Raw genomic sequence first — 26,682 nt, forward strand, 5'->3', positions numbered from 1 at the left:
ACCCTTTGTCTTTATGCATCCAATGTATTTTAAACAATGGCCTATAACCCTTACACACGGTGCATCTTTTGTATTTTAAACAATGGCCTATAACCCTTACACACGGTGCATCTTTCTTGAATTCCTCCTCCATTAGGATAATTTATTGACTCATTAATAGAGTAGAAAGGCATTTTCTCTCTCTCTCTCTCTGTCATTTCATTAACAAGCAGTGTTATATGAATTAAAGAGGATACACTCTGCTGGGGAGGGTTGTCACGTAATGTGTTTATATTGTGGCTGCTGTCCCATTCACATCCTTACTGTTTATAGCACTCAGTCCAGGGCTTGTCACTGATAATATTTCTCAACAGAAAGGTGACAGAGGTCCATTTCATTACGGGAAAAAATATATAAAGTACCTTAATTTCTTTACAGTGCATTATGAAAACTATATACGTAGTACAATGTTTCCACCGATTAGTTACCTTATGTCTCAGATCATCAACGCAACTAACGTCATTTATCCAAACAAAACCTTTTGCATGTGTGTTGAAACCCACTTACACTCAACTACTCAAAAAACACTATTAAATATTGCTGCATATGTGCCCAGATAGTTATAATCCATCCATTAATAGTTGAAAACCTAATTAAATAATCCCATAACAATCCTGAACCTGCCGACTGTGACACCTATTTGTGTTGCCTAGGAAAATATAGCCATTCCTAAAACAAATCCCTCCCATAACTATCCTAATTGGAAACCCTTCCACAACTGCCCCAGGGATCCAAAATTCAAACCCCTCCCATTGTTCTGACAATTATTATTAAACCACCTGTCCTGATGAACACCCATAATTAATTATAACCCCTCCCACAAATCATACATATTCAAACTCCTCCTACAAAGAACAGGATTGCCACTTAACCCAACGCTACCTACTCTGTAAAGCTCTAAACTTGACCCACCACGCATTTCCCAATCAGAACATAAATAATTTCGACAATGATCTATGGAGTCTTTTTAGCCGTCTGGAGATGGGGCCCCCTAAGGTCTGGACAACTTGTATGAGGACCCACTTAATGGCATCACAAGGCTCTCAAGATCCCATATTTTGCTTGGAGAACCATTTCCATGGAATGAATTAAAAAAGGCCATATGGGCCACCACGTCAACCCTAGGTCCCCTACAGAATAACTTGCAAACCTGAGCCTGCTGAAAGGACTTGATCCTCTTTTTAAATCGTGAAGGGAGAACAAAATCACAGCCCCTTGCCAGAAAGGCCAGCTCGCCCCTCAAATCAGGATCCCTCCTCAGCGACGTCTCTTTTATCATCATCTTGGAGGACCAGCTTCCAGGAAAGCCACTTTACTTGGAACTTAGATTTCTCAGCGATGAGAAGGGGCAAAGCTCTGGGTGTTGAGAGGTCTCCTGCACTTTAGACTCCTGTTGTAGAGGAGAGTAGTCGAGTTTTGCACCACAGCATTGCACAATAAAAATCTTCACGTCCGTATCTTTCTATTCAAACCAAATTATGTCCAACGGCAAAACACTCTCTTTCTGTAGTCCCCTAACACTAAGCTAATGAGAAACATGACCTCGAACTGGTGCTGCTCTGTGACAGACAGCCGGTGCTGGCCTCGGGTGGTGGGGGGGGAGAGGTGGAGAGGCAGCCCAGGGGAGGGATTCTGGGAAAGGAAGCACCCAGAGGCTGCCGGCTGCTTCTAAACTTAGATACTTCAGAGCAATGTACTTATTATAAAGAGTCTTTCCTCCTTGTGTTTATTTAATAACCCTCTTGCTTGGAAAGGTCAGTCTCACAAAGAACGGATTCTGACAGTCATAAATTTAAAGGGTCAGTCCTGCTTGGGTGCAGAATTATCTCTAAGGCGTCCAATGTGGAGCTTGCCTTTACATCACCGGTACTTTAGAAGCTGCGGGTATATAGGAGGAAGCTGATTATTCTCACTTTGAATCAAAAACCTGCTGAATGCACCCAAAAGGCTACACATGCTTCGGATTTTTAGCAGCTGGATTTTTTTGTGTAAATTTATCTCCCTCGCCAAGACACAAGAATGGGACTTATTTACCAAATTAGTCTCAGCAGTTTTGACAACGCCGCCAATGCTATTGCTGACACTGTGACAAACATTAACAAGAAAAATGATATCCATTTAATAATAATTATATATATATATATATTGAGAGAGAGAGAGAGAGTAAATTAATGAATTTTGAGTCAGATATACAGATTTAGGAGAATGGAAAGACGTACTTGTATAAAGTATTAAAATCCACTCAAGAAAGTCAAGCAGCAGCAGTAATATTTATAGGAGCGGTGTCTTGCTGGCTCCTGCAATTTGTCGAGCTCTGCAATACCAATTTTCTGGTGGCAGCTTAAATTGTCAGCTGCTGTTGCAAGCTTTGCATACAAACATAGAGCAATACAGGCAATGGAAGAGGATAGATACACCAAGTCACATCAGGGTCACAGCATTTCAGAGGCAAGTAACATTACCGCTGATTGATGGCTAAATAACTTTGTGCGCTCTGTATCTTCCTTCTAAAAGTGACGGGCATCCCAGTCCGAAGGGGCCGAGCACAGTGATAATGCGGGTCTTGTGGAAAGCAGAGAGAATTCAGTGCTGAGTTGTGAAAGAATCTGAGGGCACTAAATATAGGATGCACCTGTCACTATGCCAGTCTTGTCCTTGCTGGGGCTTTGAAGAGGTTTCCGTTTTCCATCAATGAAATCCTGTTCTCCGCCGTCAGACCTATCAGACAGACCGAAGGAAGGTGAGGGTGTGAGGTGTCCCCAAGCGTTCAGAGGAACACATTGCAGGGATTCTCTGAACGGCTGTAGGGTCAAAGGGGGTACTTGGTCATAAAGACACACATTTTCCATGTGCTTCACCTTGGTGGTCTAGGGGAAGAGTGAAAGATCACAGCACGGGGAAAATGTATTAGGTGTGGATGACTTGTCTTAAGTAAGAGATATTTCTTTAAAGGGACAGTCTATTGTCCCAACCAGCTTCACTAACCATTCAGGCATATTTAAGTACTTTTTTAAAACTATGGCTGTAGAGATGCCCCCCTATACCCTGTAATTCGCACTGCTTGATCAAAGGTAGGAAAGCACTCCTACTGAAGTCAAGGTGAACGCCAACTGTACCTAGGTGTGGGAGGTCTCATTAGGCCCCCTGGAAACCTTGCATGGTTAGATGGAGGTAACTATCACATATGCAGTCCTAAGCAAGATATGTATTCCCCCAAATACATCTCCAGCAAAGGACTGCAGGCGGAGGCAGGGAAGCCAAATGCAAAGAGAGGATTCAGAGGACAAGACGACCACAGTTACTAAGGTATAGTCGTGTGTATTAAAGTGCATGTGAGCTGTCACTTTAAGAAACAGTACATGGAAGAGGCATACGTGGGGACTTTAAGGCATTGAATGCTCTGAAATACTGTACAATAGGCAGCAAAATGACCTTTAATGCCCAAGCTTAAATCTCCCAAAACGATGCTGAATCTACCTCTTTATCCATCTCCGCTGTGCAATTAAACCCTTTCCAAGGAAGGAATAATCCTTGTTAGGGCTAATCTAGTGTAGTCATGGCACCTCTACCGAATGATGCATTCAGAGAGCGACCGGCGAGTTAGTCAGATACCCCACTGCGCTAATACTACGTAATTCACGGGGCTGTAAATGTAGGCAGTAGAACCAGGATTCAATTGAGAGACGACGGTAAAGGCAATGCAACCACACCATGGAGCGAAATACACAAAGAGTACACAAAGTGTCCAAAATAGTGGATACAATGTGATCGCTTAAATGAGCCATCTACTGTGCCTAATAACGGGAAAAGAGAAAGAATGGTAAATCATATAAGTAAGCAATGAAAACAACTAAATAGATGCCCGCAAGGATTATTAATGTGTCAGCAAACTTCTTTTATGTTCCACTATAACGGACTTCGGCGATGTCTGCTATTAACATGCTACAATTTTCCTTTCGTCCATTCTCAACACTCACTTGTCAAGGATTCATGACTTCTGCCGATCGTTATAGTTGAAACATGTAGTATACTTAACATGGATACATTATAGCAAGTTGGAAGCCAAGTACAGAGGAAGCAATAAAAATAGCAGCCAAAGAAATAATGGAAATAACAATAATAATAATAATAACCATTGCAATGCTTGCAGAGTAAAACATGAGTTGCAATGGCATCTATTTAATATGAAATAAACCTAGACTATCCCTGTATTACATGCTACGCTCTTTTTCTGCATTGCAGCACCGGCCCAGATTAAATTTAATTTGTGTGTGTTAAGGTGTATTCTAATTCTGCCAAATCCCTTAATGCATTTGCACGGGAAAAACTTTACTTTGATAGCAACATGCAGCTATTATATGCGCTAATGTGCATGAGCCGGCGGGAGCGTCCCTTTATCACACGCTAATTGAACGGTTACACGGGCCATTGAACTTTTCACCTCCATTATGTCCAATTAAGGTTTAAACGGCCCATTGAATCCTGCCCAACATCTTTAAAACACCTACCACAGATGCAAATACAGAGCAAGCCGGGTACCCAGTGAGCACCCCCAAAAAATGTTACACGAGCAACAGTTTCAGCCTGAAAATGCCCGTCCACCAACCTCTAGCAAAAACTGTAAAAATCTAGTGTGAATGTAAGTTTTTTACAGCAGGAAAAACACGGGCAGACCGGATGGGCGGAATGATTCTTCTCCATCGTTACATTATGCTACATCTTGGGTTTTGCTCTATGTCTGTATGTGTTGTCATGTTAATGTCATTTGCTGCGATTTGCAGCTACTTTCTGCTATGTTCCTTGTCCCCAATCTCACATTCTGTGACAGTGTCCGGAATAGGGCCACAGTTTCTTGTGACTACACACAATACACTCGGACATCAGATTGTGTTTGATTTCGACAACTTCCTAAAACATCCGGTGGTGGTTTCATGACTGCCACGTTCCTTAGCGCATTCAAACAAGATCTTCTTATGGATCATCTTAGCCCTGAAGCTATATATCCTACAGGAGTATAAGAAAGCAATATGGTGCCGAGAAGAAGCTGGAGTGCTATGGCAAGGCGTGGGGCTATGTGAGATAAGTATGCACTGTTCACATTTTGAGTAAAGGGATAGCTTTAAATGATGTCATTAGTTGACAGGTGTGAATATTAAACAGGGGCTCTAATACCAGCTGTGTGTTTATTTATAGATAATGAGAACGCTCTTTCACCCTCAACAAATCCAACTGTGACTCCAACTGTTCCTAAAGCCCTTCTCTGGGCAGGGTGATGGTGGCTGGCCTGCTAGTAAACACCGCTTTAGTATAGTGTGCTGGCAACGATGACATTTTCAGTGAAAAATACTGTCTCCTGATACTACGGCATTTCAAGACAGTTTTTAATTTGAGAATCTTGGAATTGGTTGGAGATCGGCCTTTTGACACTAGAATGAAAAGCATGAAATAGAGGTTGGGAGGGCAGAAGGAAAGCCAGCTAAAGATATACAAAGGACTCTGGGGTCTGTGACAAAAGGCTTTAATGACTAAAGCAAGAGGTTACGTTTCTATGCGACTTCACTGTGTATTTAGGTTGAGCATAATGCAGAAATCACGCCATATAACTTCCCGCAGAAAGGGCTCATGGAGGGAGAGAATAAAGTTCAAGTCTCCTGCAAAGTCTGACTTTTATGCCCATGAGACTGAAATATCCAACATTCCGCATGGTGCTGAATATCCCCGGGCCCAGCTCGTGGAATCAGCGTGCAGAACATGCCAAGCAGTGGGTAGAGGGCCCTGAGCGAGTAGAACACGTTAGCTGGGCAGTACACGGGCCACTGTTTCTGCTACACCCTGGATTGAAATCCTCACAACTGTCAGGTCATGCATGTGGTTCCAGACCAGAGACCACAATGTATCCAGTCTATAGACTCATTAGCAGAAACCAACTATAACACAATAAGGCTGTGTCTCGGAACACAAGCGGCCTGGCACATGAAAGCACGACTGAAGGGATATTTGGTTTATTTGTAATATGCTGATTAACAAACGAAGAAAATGTGCTATTTCAGTAGAGCACCAATCCCCCATAACCAGCAAGGGATTACAACCGAGGAGGGCCGTAGGGGCGATATGCTGAAGCTCTTGGATCTGCAGCGTCTTTAGCAGGAGGAAAATGTATATGACTTACTATTTTTATTTGCATTGATCACTGGTGGGCCTGTTTGGGGCAGTAGACAGTCCCCTCTGTACACATGTAGTAGCGTGCTGAACTAGTTAATGATTATTTAACCATTTATTGTGCAACATGACCTTTACTTTGCTGGATTTTTTCCACTTGTTGTACTATGGCCATTTAAATGTTGTATATGGCGCTGGCTCTGTTCAGCAGTAGCCACTTCATAATAGAGGGGGTAATAGAGGCTATTTGGCCAAACTAGGCATTTGCAGGGGGGAATTATGAAGGGAGTTGGTGGATGTGGTTATTTTACCCTGATACTGACCGTGTTGTTACTGCAACTTAATACATTTCTCCATAGATAAAAACATTATCTCCTCATACAAATGATATTTCCTCAGAAGTAGTAATGAAATAAACTAATCTCATTCCGTCGGGATATTAGCCCCAGTTTGAGGTGGCGAGTGGCTTTACAGGCCACTACCAGGCTTGTTGTATAATGCTCAGAAACACTGTATTTATATGGATTGGCCGAAACAATCTGTTCTATGGACAAACGCCATCACACATATCGCTACAAAATCAAGATATAACCATTTTCTGTTCCTTTTGAAATTAGGTCTTATTCACTAAGGAGTGAGTGCTTACAAGTTGCCACAAAATGCTAATTCTCAGGTGCACTGCACTCAAACTAATGCCAACTGACAACTCGAGTAGGAGCGAGTAATGCCAGTTAAATACAACACGTTACTCTGCTATTAATTAACCCGGCAGCCGCTTGTGATGTAGAACTTCAATCTAACTCACATATTTCAGGAAAAAAACAGTAAAATGATTGAATTAAAAAAGGGGGTTGGGGCTCCAGGACTCCTTTTAACAGAGGGTGCAGACAGCTGCCCGCATCCTCCAATCACTAATGTCCTGTTTACCCATTGTACATCGCTGTGGAATATGATGGCGCTCTACAATCAAATAAATAATAATAACACTAAAAAATATGTAGACAGGTCTTTGTGTGATTACTCTGTTCTAACACAGGAGGGAGCTGTAAGAACACAAGCTGAGTCTCAATCGTCCATCCGACCCAAAACATATTCCTTTTCACCAAGCTGTCTCCATCTCCCTCTGCTGTCCAAATTCTCAACATTCTTTGTATTTCCCAAAATTAGAGCGTCCCAAGGAACATATATCAAGTGTTTTGGGGAAATAAATTAGTCGTGCAGATGACTTCTTGTTAGCAAACAGACCCAAAAGTTCCATTGCAGAAGGCGAATGAAAACCAATATCCTCAAGAACACAAGAAAAAAAACGAATCCATAAGAAACGTATCGCAATACATAAAAAAGACTAAGAGCAGAAGATAAATGCATTCTTTTCTTATGCATGGTATTCCTGATTATAACACAGGGAGGTTTTTACCCCAGGAACACTACATATACTATGTTTCCGCTTTAATGGCATGTCTAAATGCCTCTGCTGTTGAAAGCCATAATGTATCGGGACCTCTCTGCACGTCTGCTACGTATTAAGATGGGGAAATCACTTATACGCATACTGGTGAGCGGTTGAGACAGCTGCCTGCGGCACGGACGGCGAGAGATAATCTCTATGGAGTAGTTTATCAGTTGATAAAGGTAAATGCGGGGTCATATGTACCTCGGAGAAGCAAAGGGACCTGCCAGAGGACACGTGTCCACTTGGGGATTTTGCAGGCACCGTGCGAGAGACTCTTGTGGATTTTAAGTAATATGTTTTATTTGCTTGAGGTGGCCAAGAGTAAGAAAGGCTCTCCACTGTACACACCATCAGCATGGGACGTGTCTCAAACTGAGAACCCCACGCAAAGCCACAAGGCATATGACGTCTTCATTTCTTAGCCTTTGTGACCTGAATATCCCCGCTATGTTAGTATAGGGTTGCATACCTGCCAACAGTCCCGAATTTCCCAGGACAGTCCAGTTTTTTTTTGGGGGGGGGGGTCCTGTCCCATCACACAATGTACTATCTACGCACAGTACATTATATTGTGTACAGACAGCACTGCGTTTTAACTGTGCATGAGCTCCAAAGTACCCAGTATCTGTACCGGGTAGCCTAGAGACAATGCTGCAGGGCCGCACTAATGGGGGGGGCGCAGAGGGGCCCCTTTGTCCCAGGAAGGATGTGTTGCGTATGGGGTTATAACAGCATGAGTTGTGCATCTCACCTAAAGGCAAACGGTTTTGATCTTTTTAGATCTCTTCAGGAAAGGAACAGCTCAATCAATAAGAAACCCGGCCAGCATACAGCTAATAATTCTGTATAATAATTCTCAGCGGGAGGCCTTTGGTCACTTAAAGGTGCTTGAAAAAAAGCAAGAAGATGCAAAAGAGAGAGCCCATGGGAAAGGAATAAGAAAAAGACATGCCTCGCGCACGCCTCAGTCTACTGACATAAGTATATTTATTTCGCTCCAGCAGAAGTTATAGAAACAATGAAAATGTATTTCTATGACAGGCAGATAACATGATGAAAAAGCCAAACGTGTTTCTGTAACAATTTATTCTTACCACGTTTATTAATCCACAGGTAATAATTTGCACGTTTCTATGGTTGTACATAGATCTGTTATTAGACTTGATGGATACCTGCTACCCATCTCTAGCCCCGAGTCTCTTTTGAACTGGGATTGCCAATTGATGTTTAGATGGCCATGGACCAGCCAAGCACCATGATGGTTGGGGATCCACAATGGTTTCCCAGCTGCTCATTGGCTATTATTATTATCAGTCATGTTTTTTAAATTTGTGGCTTATATATTTTTTGCAGTGTAATTAGAGTCAACAAAGCATTCATGGAAACTTTAACCAGCATGCTACTCTGCTTTGTTTAGATGGACTGGATGGCGTGTACTCCTGTGCTGGACTTTGAGTCAGCGTTCCAGCGGCTAAAGCTTTCAGTGCCACGGCCAGGTCAACTTCAAAGGAAGCTTCCCAATCAATATCAATGAAAGGTCGACGTTTCCTGAGCCAATAAATCAATGGATGTATACACACACACACACATTATATATATATATATATATATATATATCACACACAATACAAGAGAATTATCTAGTTTAGATGCTGACGTAACATCTCTCATATTCTTTAATCAACCAGTCAGATAAGATTGCAGGTATAGATACAAAAGAACAGCTACATGCATCAAGTGGGCCTAATAAAGCACTGCTGTGATCTGTGGCCATCAACAGTTCTATATTCAGTACTATGCACGCCAATGTATACCGTATACTCACAATACATCTACCCGAGTGATAACCCCCACGCCTCAAATACTTGATACATACCCCACTCATACGTCACATTAAACTACTTACCCGAGTCCACAGAACCCTGACCAGAAATACACAAAGCACCAAATCTTAACGTTTCATCTCCACAGTCATCATAAATCACAATAATAAAGCAATTTTATATACTATACATTATATACCATCAACATCTCAACCTACATAGTAAATTGTTCTTAAACAGTTCATACGTTCTTCTCATTCCTTTAGGTTGTTCAGTCAGTTCTATTTATTTCCAGTGCCCAAAATCTTAGGATCAGCACAAAACTATCCTAAAGAATCACTTACCATGTAAAATGTTTAACCGGCCGGCTAGATGAGCCAATTGGTTCCTTTTTGGCCATTTCTATCTATATATCAGTAAAATATATCACAGAACGTAAAGATGCATGCACAATATATTTACTTCCTAAAGGGGGCGCTATTACGCCACGTTTTAAGCAGTTTCATCCTTTAGTATACAACATGTAGCTAACAGTGAATAATAATAATAATATAATTATTACTTATTTCAATAGCACCAACACGTCCCGCAGCGCTTCTTACAGTCCATACATTCAAAGGATCTGGCAAAACTAGAACAACAGACTAAGACAACATGATACATACATTAGGTAAAGAGAACCCGGCTCACAGGCTTACACTCTAAAGCGGATGGAGTATAGAGAGAAAGAATGTATGGAGAACAGGAGAGATCGTGCCGCAGATGTGAGAGGGAACAGAGGAAACATGTGGGGATCAGGATTAGGAGAGATGTCCCCAAAAGTAAAAGAAAGACAGGCGAAGAGAAGACAGAATGGAAAGATTCGGATTAGTTGAATTGATCATGTTGGGTAGCGCAGGGCAAATGGCCCACATTTCAAGCAGTTTCACGTTCTAATATATAACATATATATATATATATATCTTTATATATATTGCCCGTACAACACTTTCCTACAGTAGGTCAGGCTTGGTTTTAAGGACAGCTAACACTAAAACAAAGGATGAGAGCCAGTGCACTCTGAGTACAACCATCTGTCTTCTATTCACTAAGGATGACTTCATCTTCTGCAGTGACGGATCCACCCCAACGAGCTTCTCCTGACAGATATTCCTGCATACCATACAGTTAATGTGGGATATGCTTTATATAATGCATGGCGAAGGGTCACACTTAAAAGTTCGATTCTCCTGCAAAGCTCCGTTTTAGTGCCCATGCATAATAACATTTACAAAACAACTTGCATATTCACTAATAAACTGGAGGGCATAAACCCCCTCCTATGACTCCCCCGCGCCTCTATACCTCTCGCCCCAGCCCTGCCTATGTCTCCACATCCAAGAATCTTTCTACAAGGAATTTAGTAACTTCGCGTCAAATCACAGATTCATTTTCATCTCAGATTTTGGATCAGAAAGCTAAAAGCAGCGCTCTCCTGAGTTTGACTGCGCACGGCGGAAATACTTAGCAAGTACACCAAATCCTTAATGGCTTTATCGTATGGGGTCGTTCATACCAGACCTATTACAAATCCGCACCGGGAAGACCGTTTTATGTTAGGAAAGTATGAAGTTTGTGCCCGAGCCGAGCCAAGAATCAGAGACGCGGAGACAAGAATGTGCGGTGCTCCAACAAACCTTTGTAAGATGAGTGAAAATAGTGTTTTGCGGAGTCCGGGACTTTATTTATGGGGTCTGATAGAAATGGGAGAAATAAGCATGTCCTCGAGTCACCCTGTACTGCTGGAATAGGGAGAATAACATCATTTTACTCACAATACACACAGAGAGCTCGGCACAAGACGTTCTTTTGTAAGCACAAGACATTTAAGGCTTTTATTCCACAACAAATGGGAGAAATGAATATTTGGATTTTTGCATGAAATAATAACATAATATAAAGCGGATTTCCATTTTATACCTAAAACGTGTACTTTCGGCAAACGATTCCAGAATATCTGTCAATCCTGAGGCTGACTCACTCCCAGAAAAAGAACGCGTGGCATTTGAAACAATTCTTTGTCTGCCGGCAACTAACTCAGGATATTTTAAAAATAGTTGTTTTAAAGATTGTGCCAAAACAGTTTTATTATATAAGTAAAGGGAAGATCTAAACCAAAAAAAGCTATAAAACAGGAGTAACAATTTTGTTGCGACGCCGCAGAGTGTTGGCAGTAAGGAGGTGATGAAGTACGGCCGCCACGTCGGGCTGTCACGTTGTTGTGGGGATAGCTGCTGTCACGTCGGGCTGTCACGTTGTTGTGGGGATAGCTGCTGTCACGTCGGGCTGTCACGTTGTTGTGGGGATAGCTGCTGTCACGTCGGGCTGTCACGTTGTTGTGGGGATAGCTGCTGTCACGTCGGGCTGTCACGTTGTTGTGGGGATAGCTGCTGTCACGTCGGGCTGTCACGTTGTTGTGGGGATAGCTGCTGTCACGTTGTTGTGGGGATAGCTGCTGTCACGTCGGGCTGTCACGTTGTTGTGGGGATAGCTGGTGTCACGTCGGGCTGTCACGTTGTTGTGGGGATAGCTGCTGTCACGTCGGGCTGTCACGTTGTTGTGGGGATAGCTGCTGTCACGTCGGGCTGTCACGTTGTTGTGGGGATAGCTGCTGTCACGTCGGGCTGTCACGTTGTGGGGATAGCTGCTGTCACGTCGGGCTGTCACGTTGTTGTGGGGATAGCTGCTGTCACATCGGGCTGTCACGTTGTTGTGAGGATAGCTGCTGTCACGTCGGCGGTATATATCCGATCCCCGGGAGTCGGTAACGTGGAAGCTTTAACTAAGGTCATACGTAGACCTCCACAGACTTTACAGCTCCCAGGGAGGGTACATCAGAAAATCTCCTCAACCGTTCCAGGATTCATGATCCCCACAACCCGCAATAACAAGGACTGACCACTAAATACATTTAATTGGAGTCTTGTAGACCATATTATCTGTCGGAACGATCATCGTGTCTGATACTATACTGAGTGGATCTGGGCCGCAGACTCTGAAGCACACGAGGAAAAGAGATTTAAAGTAATGAACCCAGAAAGTGATGAGTTATTCAGTGATTGGTTTTCCTGACCTTTCCTGGGGTGTTTGCGATTCCCCGGATGGTGGTGTTCTATGCTTTGTACGTTCTAATTATGGTTACATCACACCTTTTACTAGACCCAAGGTTTTCTATTCATGGGTTCATTAAATTCACAGATCTTACATCACATGTGCAGAGCTTTACCGACTCCCCAGCCAAACAACCAGGCTTTGCCAAACCCCACAGAGGTCTCCTCGTGTGCTCACCAGACCTTTCCCAGATTTCATCTTCTTAATAGGGAACATTAGAGACGTCAGTGCTAAAAGCAGGGCCTTCCCAAACCTTATAACAGGAACCTTACAGAGCATCACACATCTCCCCCCTGACCTACACCGCTGCAGAGCATCGCAGAGCTCCCCCCTAACCTACACTGCTGCAGAGCATCACAGAGCTCCCCCCTGACCTACACTTCTGCAGAGCATCGCAGAGCTCCCCCTGACCTACACTGCTGCAGAGCATCGCAGAGCTCCCCCCTAACCTACACCGCTGCAGAGCATCGCAGAGTTCCCCCTGACCTACACTGCTGCAGAGCATCGCAGAGCTCCCCCCTGACCTACACTGCTGCAGAGCATCACAGAGCTCCCCCTGACCTACACTGCTGCAGAGCATCGCAGAGTTCCCCCCTGACCTACACCGCTGCAGAGCATCACAGAGCTCCCCCCGTTCCTGACTTAGAAGGACTTTCAAATATATGCCTGGACCGATTTAAACCAGTTTAATGTACAATGCAAAGAAAGAACAACAGAAGCTATGCAGATAAGTACCGTGTAGTTAAAACACAGTTGTGTAAGCTACCGAGTACCGCTTAGTACACAAAAACATATCAGGAGCTTGTGGCAAGATGAATATGCAGTCATATGCAAGTGTGTGTGACATCATAATGCAGCGGGACAGGAGGTCACAATGGAACGCAATGAGAGGAAAGTATGTGAAACTGTAATGCAGCACTATATACAATGTTTCATTGTTCAATGTATAGTTTATATCATTTTATCAGCTGCTTTTACCTAAAGTATATTAAAATATTTGATCGTATTCCTTGGTTTGATCCATGTTTGACCATGTATTCTGTTACATGTATGCACAACCCCAATAACAGTTAATAAAGGAAAAGTTAAGGCTTCTCTTAGCATCAGAGCTGAACGGAGGACAATTCTCGCACATATCTCAGATGCCGTGCACACTCCTATCTCAAGCACTGTGTACATGTGCTGTAAACCTGCGCAATAATGCACAGAATATAGATCCTGGGAATAAGAGAAAAATAGCAAAAAAAACGGCATCCATTCCACCCTTTACACACTTATTACATTAGCAAACCACACCATGACAATGCACCCCCACCCCCCACACGCTGTCAAAGCCAACGTACCGACCGGCAAAGTTCATTCTGCAAGACAGTCCGTTCCAGCTGGGAAGTGGGGACAGTGACAGCGCGACGCCGCTGGCTTGTAGCCAGGATTTGGGATCAGGTTCTCTGGAGTCCCTCCATGAAGAGCAGATCTCATATTGTGTTACCTGCAGGCGGCTCGGTGTCTACGAGTTGTATGTAAACACATGTAACCCCTTCCTGTCTGATCCGAGCGGCTCAAGAATGTAGCTGGGGCCTTTTTCGCAAAGAATATTTTGGGGTTCTGCCATAGCAATCGGTGAACATCTATTACATCTTAAATATTCAGCTTGTCCATAAGGAATAGTTTTAGAGGACAGAAGGGCTGTGGATAAACATGGTGGCTACCTGGGAGACAACACAACCAAACTACAGAGGGAGATCTACAGCAGACTTACAGAAGTTATATGTCCATGAAAAATATTCCACAACACAAACGCAAGACCTGAATGACAAACTTCCCACCAATTCTAGATTTTATTATATTCCGCTACATATCAAATCCATGACTCTCTAACAGGGCTGACACTAGCCGAGCCAATTCTAACGCTCTTTACTCTTTGAAGCATGCAACATAGCAGTATGACGTTTCAAAATGATACGGTTTTCCCTTATTTTAGGATATTTCATACGTGTTTATGTACAAAATATTACGAGCTCACGTACCACTGCAGGTGGGTAACCTATAAATAATAACTTGAGATTTTTGAGTAATAAAAATTGCGTGAGTATATCCTATATCCCAATTCATAACAGAAATCAAAGGCCGGAAGAGTCTAGTGTCGCCACTGTCAATATGTGAGATGTATAGAACAAGCAAAATACCCAACAACTCCTCTATATACACAATCCTCGATGTTCCCGAACTAAATGTGTTTGTCTTAAGCTTATAATAGTTTCCCACCAAGAAAGACCACTTATCTGGCCATGAGTTTATTATATATTGTATATGCCCAATCTCTGACAGATGGTATAAAACAAACACGAAGCCACAATTGTCTATAAAGCTGAAACAGCTCAGTGCCACACGAGGAGCAAGTCAGTGGTCTCATTCCCATGGAGAGCTTGTGGTATGACTGGTCCAGCTTTGCCATATTAGGGTCCTAATATCTGAAGACAGACACATGAGGGCTATACTGTCTGATACTGGGGACCCATGTTTTGTTATTTATTTTATTTTTTTTTTGTTATATGCCCATCTGAGTCTTGACCTTTTGAAACTTACGGAGCTCTTGTGTCACGGTTGCTTTTCTTATTGTGTTCACAAAATGAAGCTCATACACCAAGTCTTACGAGCAATTTGTCTGTTAATGAAACCCCGATGCCGTTTTTCTGCATTCAGCAGCTACACTGCCTGCTGGGTCCAGTTAAACCAGGCCAAAACGGACATGCTGGGTGCAGAACCATGTAGCAATGTCTGCACTGAAGAATCATATACCTAGAAAGAATCATTTGTTGCGAAGAATGTTCGGAATGGTTACTCAAACATAATACTATTTTATAATAGGACGAGTTAACGCATCTTATACATTTGTAGAAGACTTGGTCATACTCTGGATTTTCGTTCCTGGATGTTTTCACTTCCTTTGTAACTATCAGAACCTGATTCAAGACCAGTTTATCAGCCAAAGCTGTCTCACAGACAAAGCACATAGATCAGCGAATAAAACTGACAGCCAGCTGAAAAACACAAAAACGCAAATCCCATTAGCTCCCCCGGGATCGAAAGGAGCCAGACTCCGACAGCCAAGCACCGGGTGGGCCGTGAACATTGCTCTTCTACTCCATACAAGGTAATGGTAAGCCGCTAAGCCACGTTCTACCTCTTCTTTGTTAAATATAGCAGGACACTCCAAGGCGCTAGGTTTAGAAGCTAACTAGTTTGCCAGAGCACACATACATAGAAAAACTTTTATTTTAGGTTCTTAACGAGCCACATATAGGGTATGCGGAAGCAAATATGCATTCTACTCCAGAACAAAGATAATGAGCTTGGGCATGCCAATTTACTCCAGTTACAGAACGTTATCCATTCTACACTTTATTTTAACCACTAAGGAAGTTTTACATTACCGGGAGGGAGCCAGATAAGTAGATAAGCCTTCCTGAAGAAGCCGTAGAGACTAATACAGTGGAAGAATGGAAACATGCATGGGATAGGCATATAGCTACCCTCAATCTAAGATGAGGCCAAAAGGTATGACATTTTTATCAGGAAAAAAAGTTTAAACTCTATTAATAAAAAATACAAATCCTAGCACCCTATGTCTTTCACAAAATTCTTTCACAAAATTCAATCACATCTTCTGCAAGGCATTTAGCTGGGGGGAAAAATGGACAACAAACAACGTAAAGGGACCATAGAGCTATCATATGCATTAAAGGCTGGGAGCCCCTTAAAATTATTCAAAACATTAACCCAGAGACTGAGATATGCCTGGTAAACAAAGGTCACTCGTTCATTTAGAACCCGCAAACATACATATATATTTAGGGATTTTCAAAAGGTGTAGCAACAAACTCATTCTACCAGTCAATACTTTTGGTTTTTACGGCGACCACTTTACTTTTAAAACAGAGCTCTCATTTCTAAGACTCTTTAAGCCAAGGCACATTGCGTTCTAATTATAACTGAAGGTTTATTCTTACCTTGATAACCTCTGGTGTCTGCTGGATGGACAATGTTGGCCCGGAATCCTTGACTTGGCTCTGGTTCTGAATAGATGGGGAAGACACAGGAGAAGAGGGAACCAAGGTTTCCTGAAGGATCTGCATAACTTCCTTTTGCTTTGATAAAGTGCCTCTTCCTGACCGCCAATCAACTAGTTCCTGAGCAAAATCCTCGATGCTCCCCAGTATACGAAGCAAAAGGTTACTATCTTCCTCTTTTGCATAGGCAGTTGATGACAACAGGTTGCCAGGATCAGCCTTGACATCAGGAAGTTCAGACTGAAGTTTGCAAGTTGCCGAAGAGGAAAGTGGAGGATTCTTTAGTGTATTTTCTATTTTTTGAGAAAAACGTTCCAAGTCCAAAAGCAATTTGTCTATTTCCTCGTGGTCGCTTTTGGCAACTTTGCTAGGCTCCACTGAGTGTCTGCTGGATGTAGTAATGGCTCCACTAGTACCACTACCATCTTTGTTGTAGGCAATGGATGGAGATGAATTGCTAAAGGTTTTCATAGAGGTCTCACCAGGTGCTGGGGAACTAATGGTCTTGGGATGGGATGGACTTTCACCAGTGAATTTGCTGGTTTCAGGCAAACCTGTACAACCTGATTTATATTTGCGATTAAGTGCTTTCTCCAGATCTGAATCTTCCTCAATGAATAGATTGTCAATTGAATTCCTTGAACTTTTCTCTCCTGTTTTACCAGGGGTGATGTTTGCTTGAGGGGTAATTTGGTGGGCAGATACAGATTGTTTTCTCGTAGAACCTACTTGGGTCTGTTTGTTGCTTCTTTGCCATGTTTTGGCTGGCAGTGGCGGTGCAATGGATGACGGAGATTTTGTAGCTGTATCACCATCATTGACATTTTGTTTTATTTCTTCATGATGGTCAGTGGGAGACCTTGAAATAGCTTGCAACAAAGGTGGTGTCTGAACAACATCTTCATATTTCGGTGGTTGCTCGTGGCCATATATCGGTGAGAAAGGTTGTTGCTGCAGGCTGTGCAGGCTGCTAACTAGTTCCGCCAAATCGTTAGGCTCAGCTCTCCCATGAGGTCCTTGTTCCACCTCAAATGGCAGCTTTTTTAGGTAAGAGGACAGCCTTGCCATAACATTCATGTAAATAATCTCTGGGTTGGGAAAATGGTCTGCTCCCTTTCCGTCACCCACACCATTATTGCCTCCAACTGATCTGTTTTTTATGCACTGTTTAATAATATTGGTGCACTTCTTCAGGTCCTCAGAGCACTTGAGCAGGATATCTAGGCACATTTTGATGTCTTCGCCAGATCCAGAGCTGTCCAATTTGTGCTTCTTCAGAATCTGGCTGATAATGTTCTCTTCTGAAAGACCTTGCAGGTACAAAGTGGCCATGCTATTGATATTCTGTTCTAAAGAGACATTGTGGGGGATTATCGCTTTTTCCTCCGACCCTTGAGCTGGTAATAAACCAAAGGGGGGGCAGTTTTCGTTGTTACCAAAATGGCCATAGATGAAATCATAATCAGCAGATTTCCTGCCAAAAGAATCAGGGCGGACTTTACGACCTTTTCTGAGGTTGACATGTTGGCTCGATGCATTCCTTAGCTTTTCAAACGAGAATTCCTTGATTTTTCCACTGGCAAGGTTAATGGCCTCACCGGTAATGTCCTTAAGGCTTCCAGTATTTTGGACAGCAGTAGCCTTTTTGACCCTTGGATTGAAATGCGAGTCGTCCTCAACAACTACACTCTCACCAGCTGCTGTTCTGTGTGTAATATCTTCACTGCTGATGCCAGAGGTCTCTGGAGCTTTGAGAAGTTCAGCGCACACGCTGTGATGTGCAACCATGCACTGAACCCCATGTTTATAAACCTGACAACCAGCAGGGCAATAATGAACAACATTCTCAATCCGCTTGTCCACAACAAAACTGTTGTAACAGGTGACCTTGGTAACAATCACCTTGTAAGGTGCTGCCATCAGGATAATAAATAAATAAAAGCAGATAAATCTCAACAATCCATTATGAACTATGAACTTCACCCTAACAAATACATATATGAAGAAGAACAGTTGTTTTGTAATCCAGGTACAGAAAATAATATATATATGTTTACAAAAATGCAGGAACTACTCTTCGTGGTTTAGCTATTGGTTGGGACTCCAGCAAGGTCCAAACAGAGGAAAACAAACAGACAAACATAGATTGAAAATACGTAGACATGCTGAGAATAAATAGAACTGCAAAAGCTATCATTCAGCGTGCCAAAGGGTGGTGTCGGTTTCCAGCTGAATAAAGTGGCAGATGGAGAAGGGATAGGGTTTTATTTTATTTACATTTGCTTCTTGCTTTCAGTGCATGCAGCATCTCCTCTCCTGTGGTATTATGTGTCCCAACTCAGATATTTTATTAAAAATGGCAGACCCTCTCAAGGGAACCATTGCCATCCGCTTTGGAAATCCGGGTTTTTTGTAGCTTTAACCAAAAAGATAAAATTCAACAGATCTGAAACAGGGGTGCAGTCTTCTGGAATTCTAGTTCAGTTTTTCCAGTCGACAATCCTAGAAAAAGACAAAAAAAGCAACAAATAAGAACTTTTCAATATTCTACATCCTTATACAGTACTTCAGGGGTTTATCAATACAAAATGATTAAGAAAGGCAATTAATGTATCTTCTTTTCTATTGCCTATTTCCACCGCGGCTAACACAATACCTGCTAATCCATCTGCTACCGTCGTACACATTGCACAACATTGCTTAGTCTTATTCTTATACCCATGAGGTGCTGTGTGTTTCTGTACCCTAAAAATGGTATAACTCATGTTTACAGAAAAGAAATTAAAGCAGTTATCATGTTATACAAGCCTTTCCAGTCAGAGTAAGTGTCTGTGGAAAAGTTGAGTACAAAGTAAGGTTTCGGCTTGCAGAAAAATGTCCTGTCCGTATCAGATCATGAAGTTGTATGCCGGGTATATGACACCAACACTATATACATTTACACACAGTGACTCTGACATCACAGTATACACACACTCACAGTATATGACACCAGCACTATATACATTTACACACAGTGACTCTGACATCACAGTATACACACCCTCACAGTATATGACACCAGCACTATATACATTTACACACAGTGACTCTGACATCACAGTATACACACGCTCACAGTATATGACACCAGCACTATATACATTTACACACAGTGACTCTGACATCACAGTATACACACGCTCACAGTATATGACACCAGCACTATATACATTTACACACAGTGACTCTGACATCACAGTATATGACACCAGCACTATATACATTTACACACAGTGACTCTGACATCACAGTATACACACGCTCACAGTATATGACACCAGCACTATATACATTTACACACAGTGACTCTGACATCACAGTATATGACACCAGCACTATATACATTTACACACAGTGACTCTGACATCACAGTATACACATACAGACTACAGCAATATACATTTACATACATGCACACTAATTCTGATACTACAGTATACACTACTCTCACCTCCCCCTCCCACCTTGTGGAGTCCTGCCATGCCGCTGCCTATCTTCTGCCAACATACAATATGTGCCCTCGTTGGGCGCCTCACCGCACCCCAACACGAAACCATAGGGTGCTATGGTTGTATTGCAGCTAGAGTTAGTTATTACTCCAGATATACCAGTCTGGTATGTTAAGCATCATGGGAAAGTGAGTGCTCAACAAGTGGAGAGCCAAAGAAGATGTAAAAGAGATCTGAATGTGTATAGCTTGTAGGAAAGAATTTAAACATTTAAATACGGAATTTAACAAAATACGAGAGGCAAGCTTATTTGAAAGGTAGAGAAACGTCAGAACAAAAGGTCATAGTCTAATTTAGGGAAGTTCTACTATACTGAGAAAGTAGTAGATAAATGGAACAGTCTCCCAGCAAAAGTGGTGGATGCTAATACCGTGAAAGAATTTAAAGAGGCATGGGATAGGCATAATACTATTGGGGTCTGAGTCCCTTCCATCAGGAAAAATGGACACACTAGATGGGCCAAATGGTTCATATCTACCGTCAAATTCTATGGTCAGATCAACAGCACACCCATCACTGGCATCATTTGCTCTCCAGCTAAAATGACTGAAGGGGTTAACGTCTTGCAGAATTACGCTGGGAAATGATAAAGTTACTACATCTTGTCATCGTTCCAGAATAAACACAAATACTAACGATACCGCCCTGATGGCATCCTGACCGCGCTCAGCAAATAGCGACGTGGAGACATGAGAAGGGAAGTGGTCCAGGCTTCAGAACGTTCACATCATAATATTTATACACGGGTTAGATTAATTATGACCCTCCACACAACAGAGCCATCCAAAATTATCTAGGCACACGTGACACGCATTGATAAGTCTGAAAGCTGTCTCTTCTCTTAAGTTCACAAACCTCTCGCCATGCAACGTTCCTCTCCTCCGTCCTCTTGTCCAGAACACTTCCTATTAGAAGACAAGCCTAGACAGTCAGCTGTCGGTGGCCCCCACCTCCCATCATGCCGAAGCCGTCACTTACTGGTTTACATTGGAAGGAGGTAAGGGGGCCAACAGCTGTAAAGCCCTGCTGTCCACTGACCTCGCTCAAAGGATAGTGACTTTCCAGAAGCAGCTGAGCGTGGAGCGTGCGACACAATGAAATATATTAAACGTAACATAAAACATAGGTAATGAGGTCCTCTGCTAATGCTTGGCCCGGGGACGGTGGAGATCTTTGAATTCCGTCATGACAAAAGTCATCTTTTGGTAATCTAGTGCATATAATTATATTTATTATATCTATACATGTATGTAGCAAGGGTTCTTTATTTGCACATCTCCAGAGCCACACGCGGCTATCCTTACCTGACAGTTCTCCTGTAACGGAGATGCCAGCACTAAAGCCGAGATATCCACAAACCTGTCCTGTTTTTGGCCCTTGACCTTTGGAACCGGTCTGGCTAGTGAGTCCATGAGCAGAACACGTGGGCCCATCAGTTTCGGGCACATATTTTAAAAGAAAGGGAATAATAAAACACGTCATGACTGTCTCTTTCAGGGCATAACCATGCCTGGTCAAAGTTTTTGGACCAAATCGATGTCCAATACAAGATGTTTTAATGAGGAGAGGTACCGGTCTAAAAGTCCAGTGCTGTCTAATACTCCGAGAGCGCCTGACCCAGCCCTCCCATGAAGACCTTTAACAAGGTTACTTCAGTCATTCTCATGCTTCATGAGAGAAAGAGACATGCATGGCGGTGATTAACCCCTTCTAGTGACTTATGAGGACCGGATGTTAACCAATTGCCTGCCAAAAAGAGGAAGACCCACTGCAAAGCGGAGATTAACCACTTCACACAGCTCTTCCAAAACCCAACAAATACAGTAAATAGATCAGAAACACTAGCTATCATAACTGCTATAGAAATAATGCATAGAAACCGCAGGTTAAGGGCATTTTGGGTTATAATTCCCTTCTTTTAATAATGAGACCCTTAAAGTACACATTAACCCCTTTCCCGCTGGAGGCCAGCAGTGGAATAAATAACCTTCCCGCTGCACGACACGGAGGGTAGTTATTACCATTTTCCCAGTGGGAGAAGCTCGTGCATAACATTGATTATCCACGCCGTTTGATGCGACCGCTCTGCTTGAGGATGAAAGAATGAGCGAGAGGTAAAATGATCAAACAGACTATAAAGGGAACAAAAGCGAAATCTTCCCGAATGTCAATAACCTCTCGTACATCCTGCTCTTGTGCCGCTTGTATGCGATATGCAGCCTCACAGTCCAAGCCGGCAGTTAAGCGCACTGATAATATATATGTTATCGTAACCAATTAACATTACACTTATTAATAGAGCACCAGCCGGTTCCTTGGTGCTATTAGAATCTGGGTAATCGCCTGTGAAGCACGCACTTTCTCGAACCCAGCAATTCCATATTTCAGAGCCGACGACTAACGTCACGTTTATGACATGTTTCATTGGTTCTAACTTTAAGGACAGCCACGTTTCATACCAGATGGATTACGTTTGCAGATACAGAGAACACTGTGGTCAATAAACTCTATTGCTTTAAAGTTGAGATGAAATCGCTTCCTCTGCCTTTTTTTTTTTTTTTAATCACATTGTGGGTCAGAGTACTGGAAAGACTGAATTTAATGATTATTTTTCTTATTATTATTCCCCCTATTCTATACGTCGGCTACATTTAGAGCGGTTCCCTAACGCTCTATCTGTGAACGATTTTCTTTATAGCTGTCCCACTGCTTGGTTTCCATGTTATCTTTCTTGCTGTTTTATACAATATATATACGCAGTCACAGAATATTGGTTTTCTCGTTCTGTTTTGCCAGGTGCCGCTCTATTGAGGAACCAGACAAGGAAAAAGAAAAGTGAAAAAAAAATAATTCACGAAGTGGCAGCTGACAAAGCCAGGAGCGTTAAAAATATCTGAGGTCAAAATGTCCACATGAAGATACTAGAAGCTCGGTGCCACCCAGGGCCGAGGCCAGACAGCTGCGGAATAAGCTTTGTCATCTACTCCGCAGACGGTTTCAGATTTAAAGAGCTTTCCATACAGGGGTGAGACAACGTGCTGACATCTCACATACAGAAGAGTAACGCGTATCACGTATGTATTTAGTACGATCACCATATAAATTGCAATCATCAGTACATTGTAATCACAGAAAGGAAGTGCCAGATACAGATTCAAAACACTCCAACCTTCAGAATGTGAACATAATCCCAACATACAGTTTTTGGGGTTGTTTTGTGCAAAATCACTTTTGATATTGTGACTAGCCCAGGGCAACTAGGCCTAGTGTGGCATTGCCACATAACAGGGAGCCAATTGCTCCAATGGAGCAATAAGGCTCTCTGTAGCACCACGGCCCAATGGGCCAGCTTAAAGGGGAGATCACTTATACCCACGCCGGCCTGTTAACACGGACAAGGCGTACAATGTGAAGAGAAATACGGCACAATGTATCCATACGTAGAACGCAGACAGTATCAGAGAAGGTGTGCGCTATGTTGCCCGTTCTTCTAGTGCATGGCGGAAGTGTTCGTCTTACTAGACTAAGCGGTCACCATAGTTAATGCATTGATCTCCAATCTTCGGGGTCTATTTTCTAAAGGGAAGGCTGTGGTTTGAACTCCTTGACTTATACATTACTTATTCATATTATACATTACAAACTACTAACCCAATGAGCTTCTGCTGCAGGAAGGGATTAGCTGGTCCTGTATAATGCATAGGTAAATCTCCACTGAATTATGCATTATACAGGGCCAGGTCAGCTTCTTCTCGGAAAAACCTGACGGTGTTCACCCCTTCATGATGAATAGCGAAGTGAGGAAATTTAAGCCACAGCCATCCTGCCAACTGGGATTTACACATGATTTTACATGGTCCTATAAAGGGTTAATTGTAAAAAGCAAGCATGAAAAGAATTTTTACTACATAATCAGGAACATGTTAAAATCTCTCCTTTTATCTCTTTACGGTATAAACACAACTGTTTGTCTTTTAATGGAAAACCTCGAGAGAGAGTCACCGACTACCGCCTCTAGTGTGAGCGCTCAGGCTCCCACCATATGTAATCTGTACATCACACCGAAGGAAGACGCTTTACAAGTTTTTTTTGTAGTCCTCAGGGATTTCTCTCCCCCCACACCCTTTTATTTTCTGGATGACCCCTTTTCCTAAGCTGGAGACGAGGCCTGGGAGGCTTCACTGATTATTTCTGGATGGACCCATTAAAGGGAAATACCTTTTCACTTCCAGTTTCCATGCTCCAGGGGGACTTCGAGGTTGGGGGAAGCTTTTTAAAAATGTCTTCTATTTAAACACCACTTACTCCATCCCACAGGAGAAGTATGGATTTCATGCCACTCCAAACGTACATGAACCTCCACCCCAATAGGCAGGGGTAGGTGGCAGGGGGTTATAGATACCCAAATAAGGGTTTAATTACTTTTATAACCCCAGTCCAACCCAGCATGGCGGTGACACGTAATGGGGTCCATGCCTCCAACAACTTTGTCTACATTTCTAACCCCTTCTACTTCACTGAGCAGTAGGTAGGTGGTCAGGGGGTACAGTTGGGTGCGCCCTTATTGTTTTATTATTGTTTTTTTTTTTTTTATACCTGCCCCACTACATATGGGTTTAGGGGAAGAGATGGGGAACTTGGCTGATATTTTGTATGTATTTATTTATTTACAAAGCATATATATGGGTAGCATTATTTAATGTGCAATAATTAATGTGCTAAATTAATATCATAAAGTAATTTATTAAAAAAATAGAATTATAGAACTGTGGTGTATAGAATCTTCTCAGAATATTTAGAAAAGAAATCTCAAATTAATGAACATTTTGAGTATTGGAGATGCTGAAGATAATCTACTAACCCCTGTTACTCTGCTTCACATTGTACACTAAGGTCCACAGTTATTAGGTTGAATATTCACTAATCTGACTTCAACTTGGCCTGAGAAGTTAAACTTCCCTGGAACCGAAAGAAGCTGCAGCTTGTCTAGTGCTGTAACAAATGAGTTAAAAGCTTCCTACGCCTGCTTAGCAATATAGCATGTAGGTGACATTTTTCAATGAACAATTCCAAACATAAGACACGTTCCCCGATTATCTTATTGATCCCCACAGGCTCCCAATGTCAATAATAATAGTGATAATAATAATAATGAGATTATCATGGGATTTATGTGATTTATGTATGATTTTCTCCTGAAAAGGGCTCATTGTAAAAGCAGACATGAAAGTAAACTGCACTTTACAAATAGTCTTATAAAACCTGTACTTTTATCTCTGTAATGCACAACACACGCAACGGCAACTATTGGTTTCCTTTAGTTTTACGAGGAATCCCAATACGAGCGAAATTAAGTGAAATGTTTCTCCCGTTTGCATTTTAATGCCAAACCTGAAGAGATAACCGCTAACTAGTGCTCTCCACTGTGGGTACTTCACGTCCCATAACGTGTAATCTGTATATTATGGCGTGTACATACTGCATGCCTAAAAACTTCCCCGCTCCACCAAGACACGTTAACAAAATGGAAATGGACAAACCACATTGCATGGCTCAGATCTAACATACATAGCTGCGTGTGGGCTCCCGGTTACATGATGCCCAGGGAAGATGCAGAGAAATACATATGCACATGTATACATTACTATCTATATACATATATATATATATAATATGGAGACAGGTTCTTACCGGAGGGAGTGAAGATGTAGCCTTTCCAAGTACCCGAGAGACAGACACACTGATCACACAGCAGAGCTGCAGAGAGAGAAGAGACATCGGTGTTAGGGAGATTAGTAGACTTTTTGGGATAATATAAGCCACTTCATATTGTATGTCCAGGGAAGATCTTCTTAGTCCGATAGACAGAAGACAGTCTAATAAGCAGTGTGTGCCGTGCGCTCGTGGAGCTGGGATTCAGCCCGTTTGAGCGGCTGCTCGGGAAGAGAGGATTTTTCACCAGCAAGCTTTTTACCACCAGAGGCATATGACACTTCTTCTTATTTAATGCTTCCACAAACAGTACTAAGCACTTTGAAATCTTTTTTTAAACACAAAACAGAGCAGCTGTAGCCAGTAAAGGGGGTGAGGAGAGCAAAATATAGGAGAAAAGAACAGAATAGCAGAGCAGGGGGTGAGAGTCCGAGACAGACGGTACAGAGAGCCAGATAATGGAGAAAGTTAAAAGAGACAGAGCCGGGGCGATTTAGAGTTCTCTTAAGGACATTTTGTATTGTTCACAAATTGCGTGACCCGGCTGTGTACAGAAAACTCCCATCTTTTTCATGAAAACACCGCCTTATCACCATTTTCCTAACGTTTACCTAATGAGCTCCTTGGCAGCGCACACCATACGTGCCGGAGCCTTTTCTCCTGGAGAGGCGTGGATGATGTTAGCATATGGGGTGCAGACGATAAGAATATTACATGGCGAGAGT

At 42.5% G+C, this 26,682-nt stretch overlaps 1 protein-coding gene and 1 long non-coding RNA gene across 3 annotated transcripts in view; both read right to left on the bottom strand.

Annotated features, from left to right (window-relative positions):
• The window catches only part of PPP2R3A (protein phosphatase 2 regulatory subunit B''alpha), a 37,569-nt gene extending 11,354 nt beyond the window's left edge, over window positions 1-26,215 (bottom strand). Inside the window, exons 1-2 of one of the 2 annotated variants that reach the window (XM_053459209.1) lie at window positions 25,937-26,215; window positions 16,635-19,196 (exon numbers count right to left, since the gene is read on the bottom strand). In XM_053459209.1, the coding sequence (XP_053315184.1) occupies window positions 16,635-18,614 (1,980 nt within the window). In that variant the 5' untranslated portion in view covers window positions 18,615-19,196; window positions 25,937-26,215. Of the gene's footprint in view, window positions 1-1,189; window positions 1,606-16,634; window positions 19,197-25,936 lie in introns of those variants that run through there. The other variant, XM_053459210.1, reaches the window with a different exon arrangement.
• LOC128483149 (uncharacterized) lies at window positions 12,817-13,241 on the bottom strand. Its single transcript, XR_008351044.1, has 2 exons — window positions 13,111-13,241; window positions 12,817-13,073 (listed from the first exon to the last, which is right to left on the bottom strand). It is a non-coding gene; the product is annotated as an uncharacterized LOC128483149 (long non-coding RNA).
• Window positions 26,216-26,682: the final 467 nt, after the last annotated feature.

The sequence above is a fragment of the Spea bombifrons genome, chromosome 3, assembly GCF_027358695.1.
Source record: "Spea bombifrons isolate aSpeBom1 chromosome 3, aSpeBom1.2.pri, whole genome shotgun sequence".
NCBI lineage: Eukaryota > Metazoa > Chordata > Amphibia > Anura > Pelobatidae > Spea > Spea bombifrons.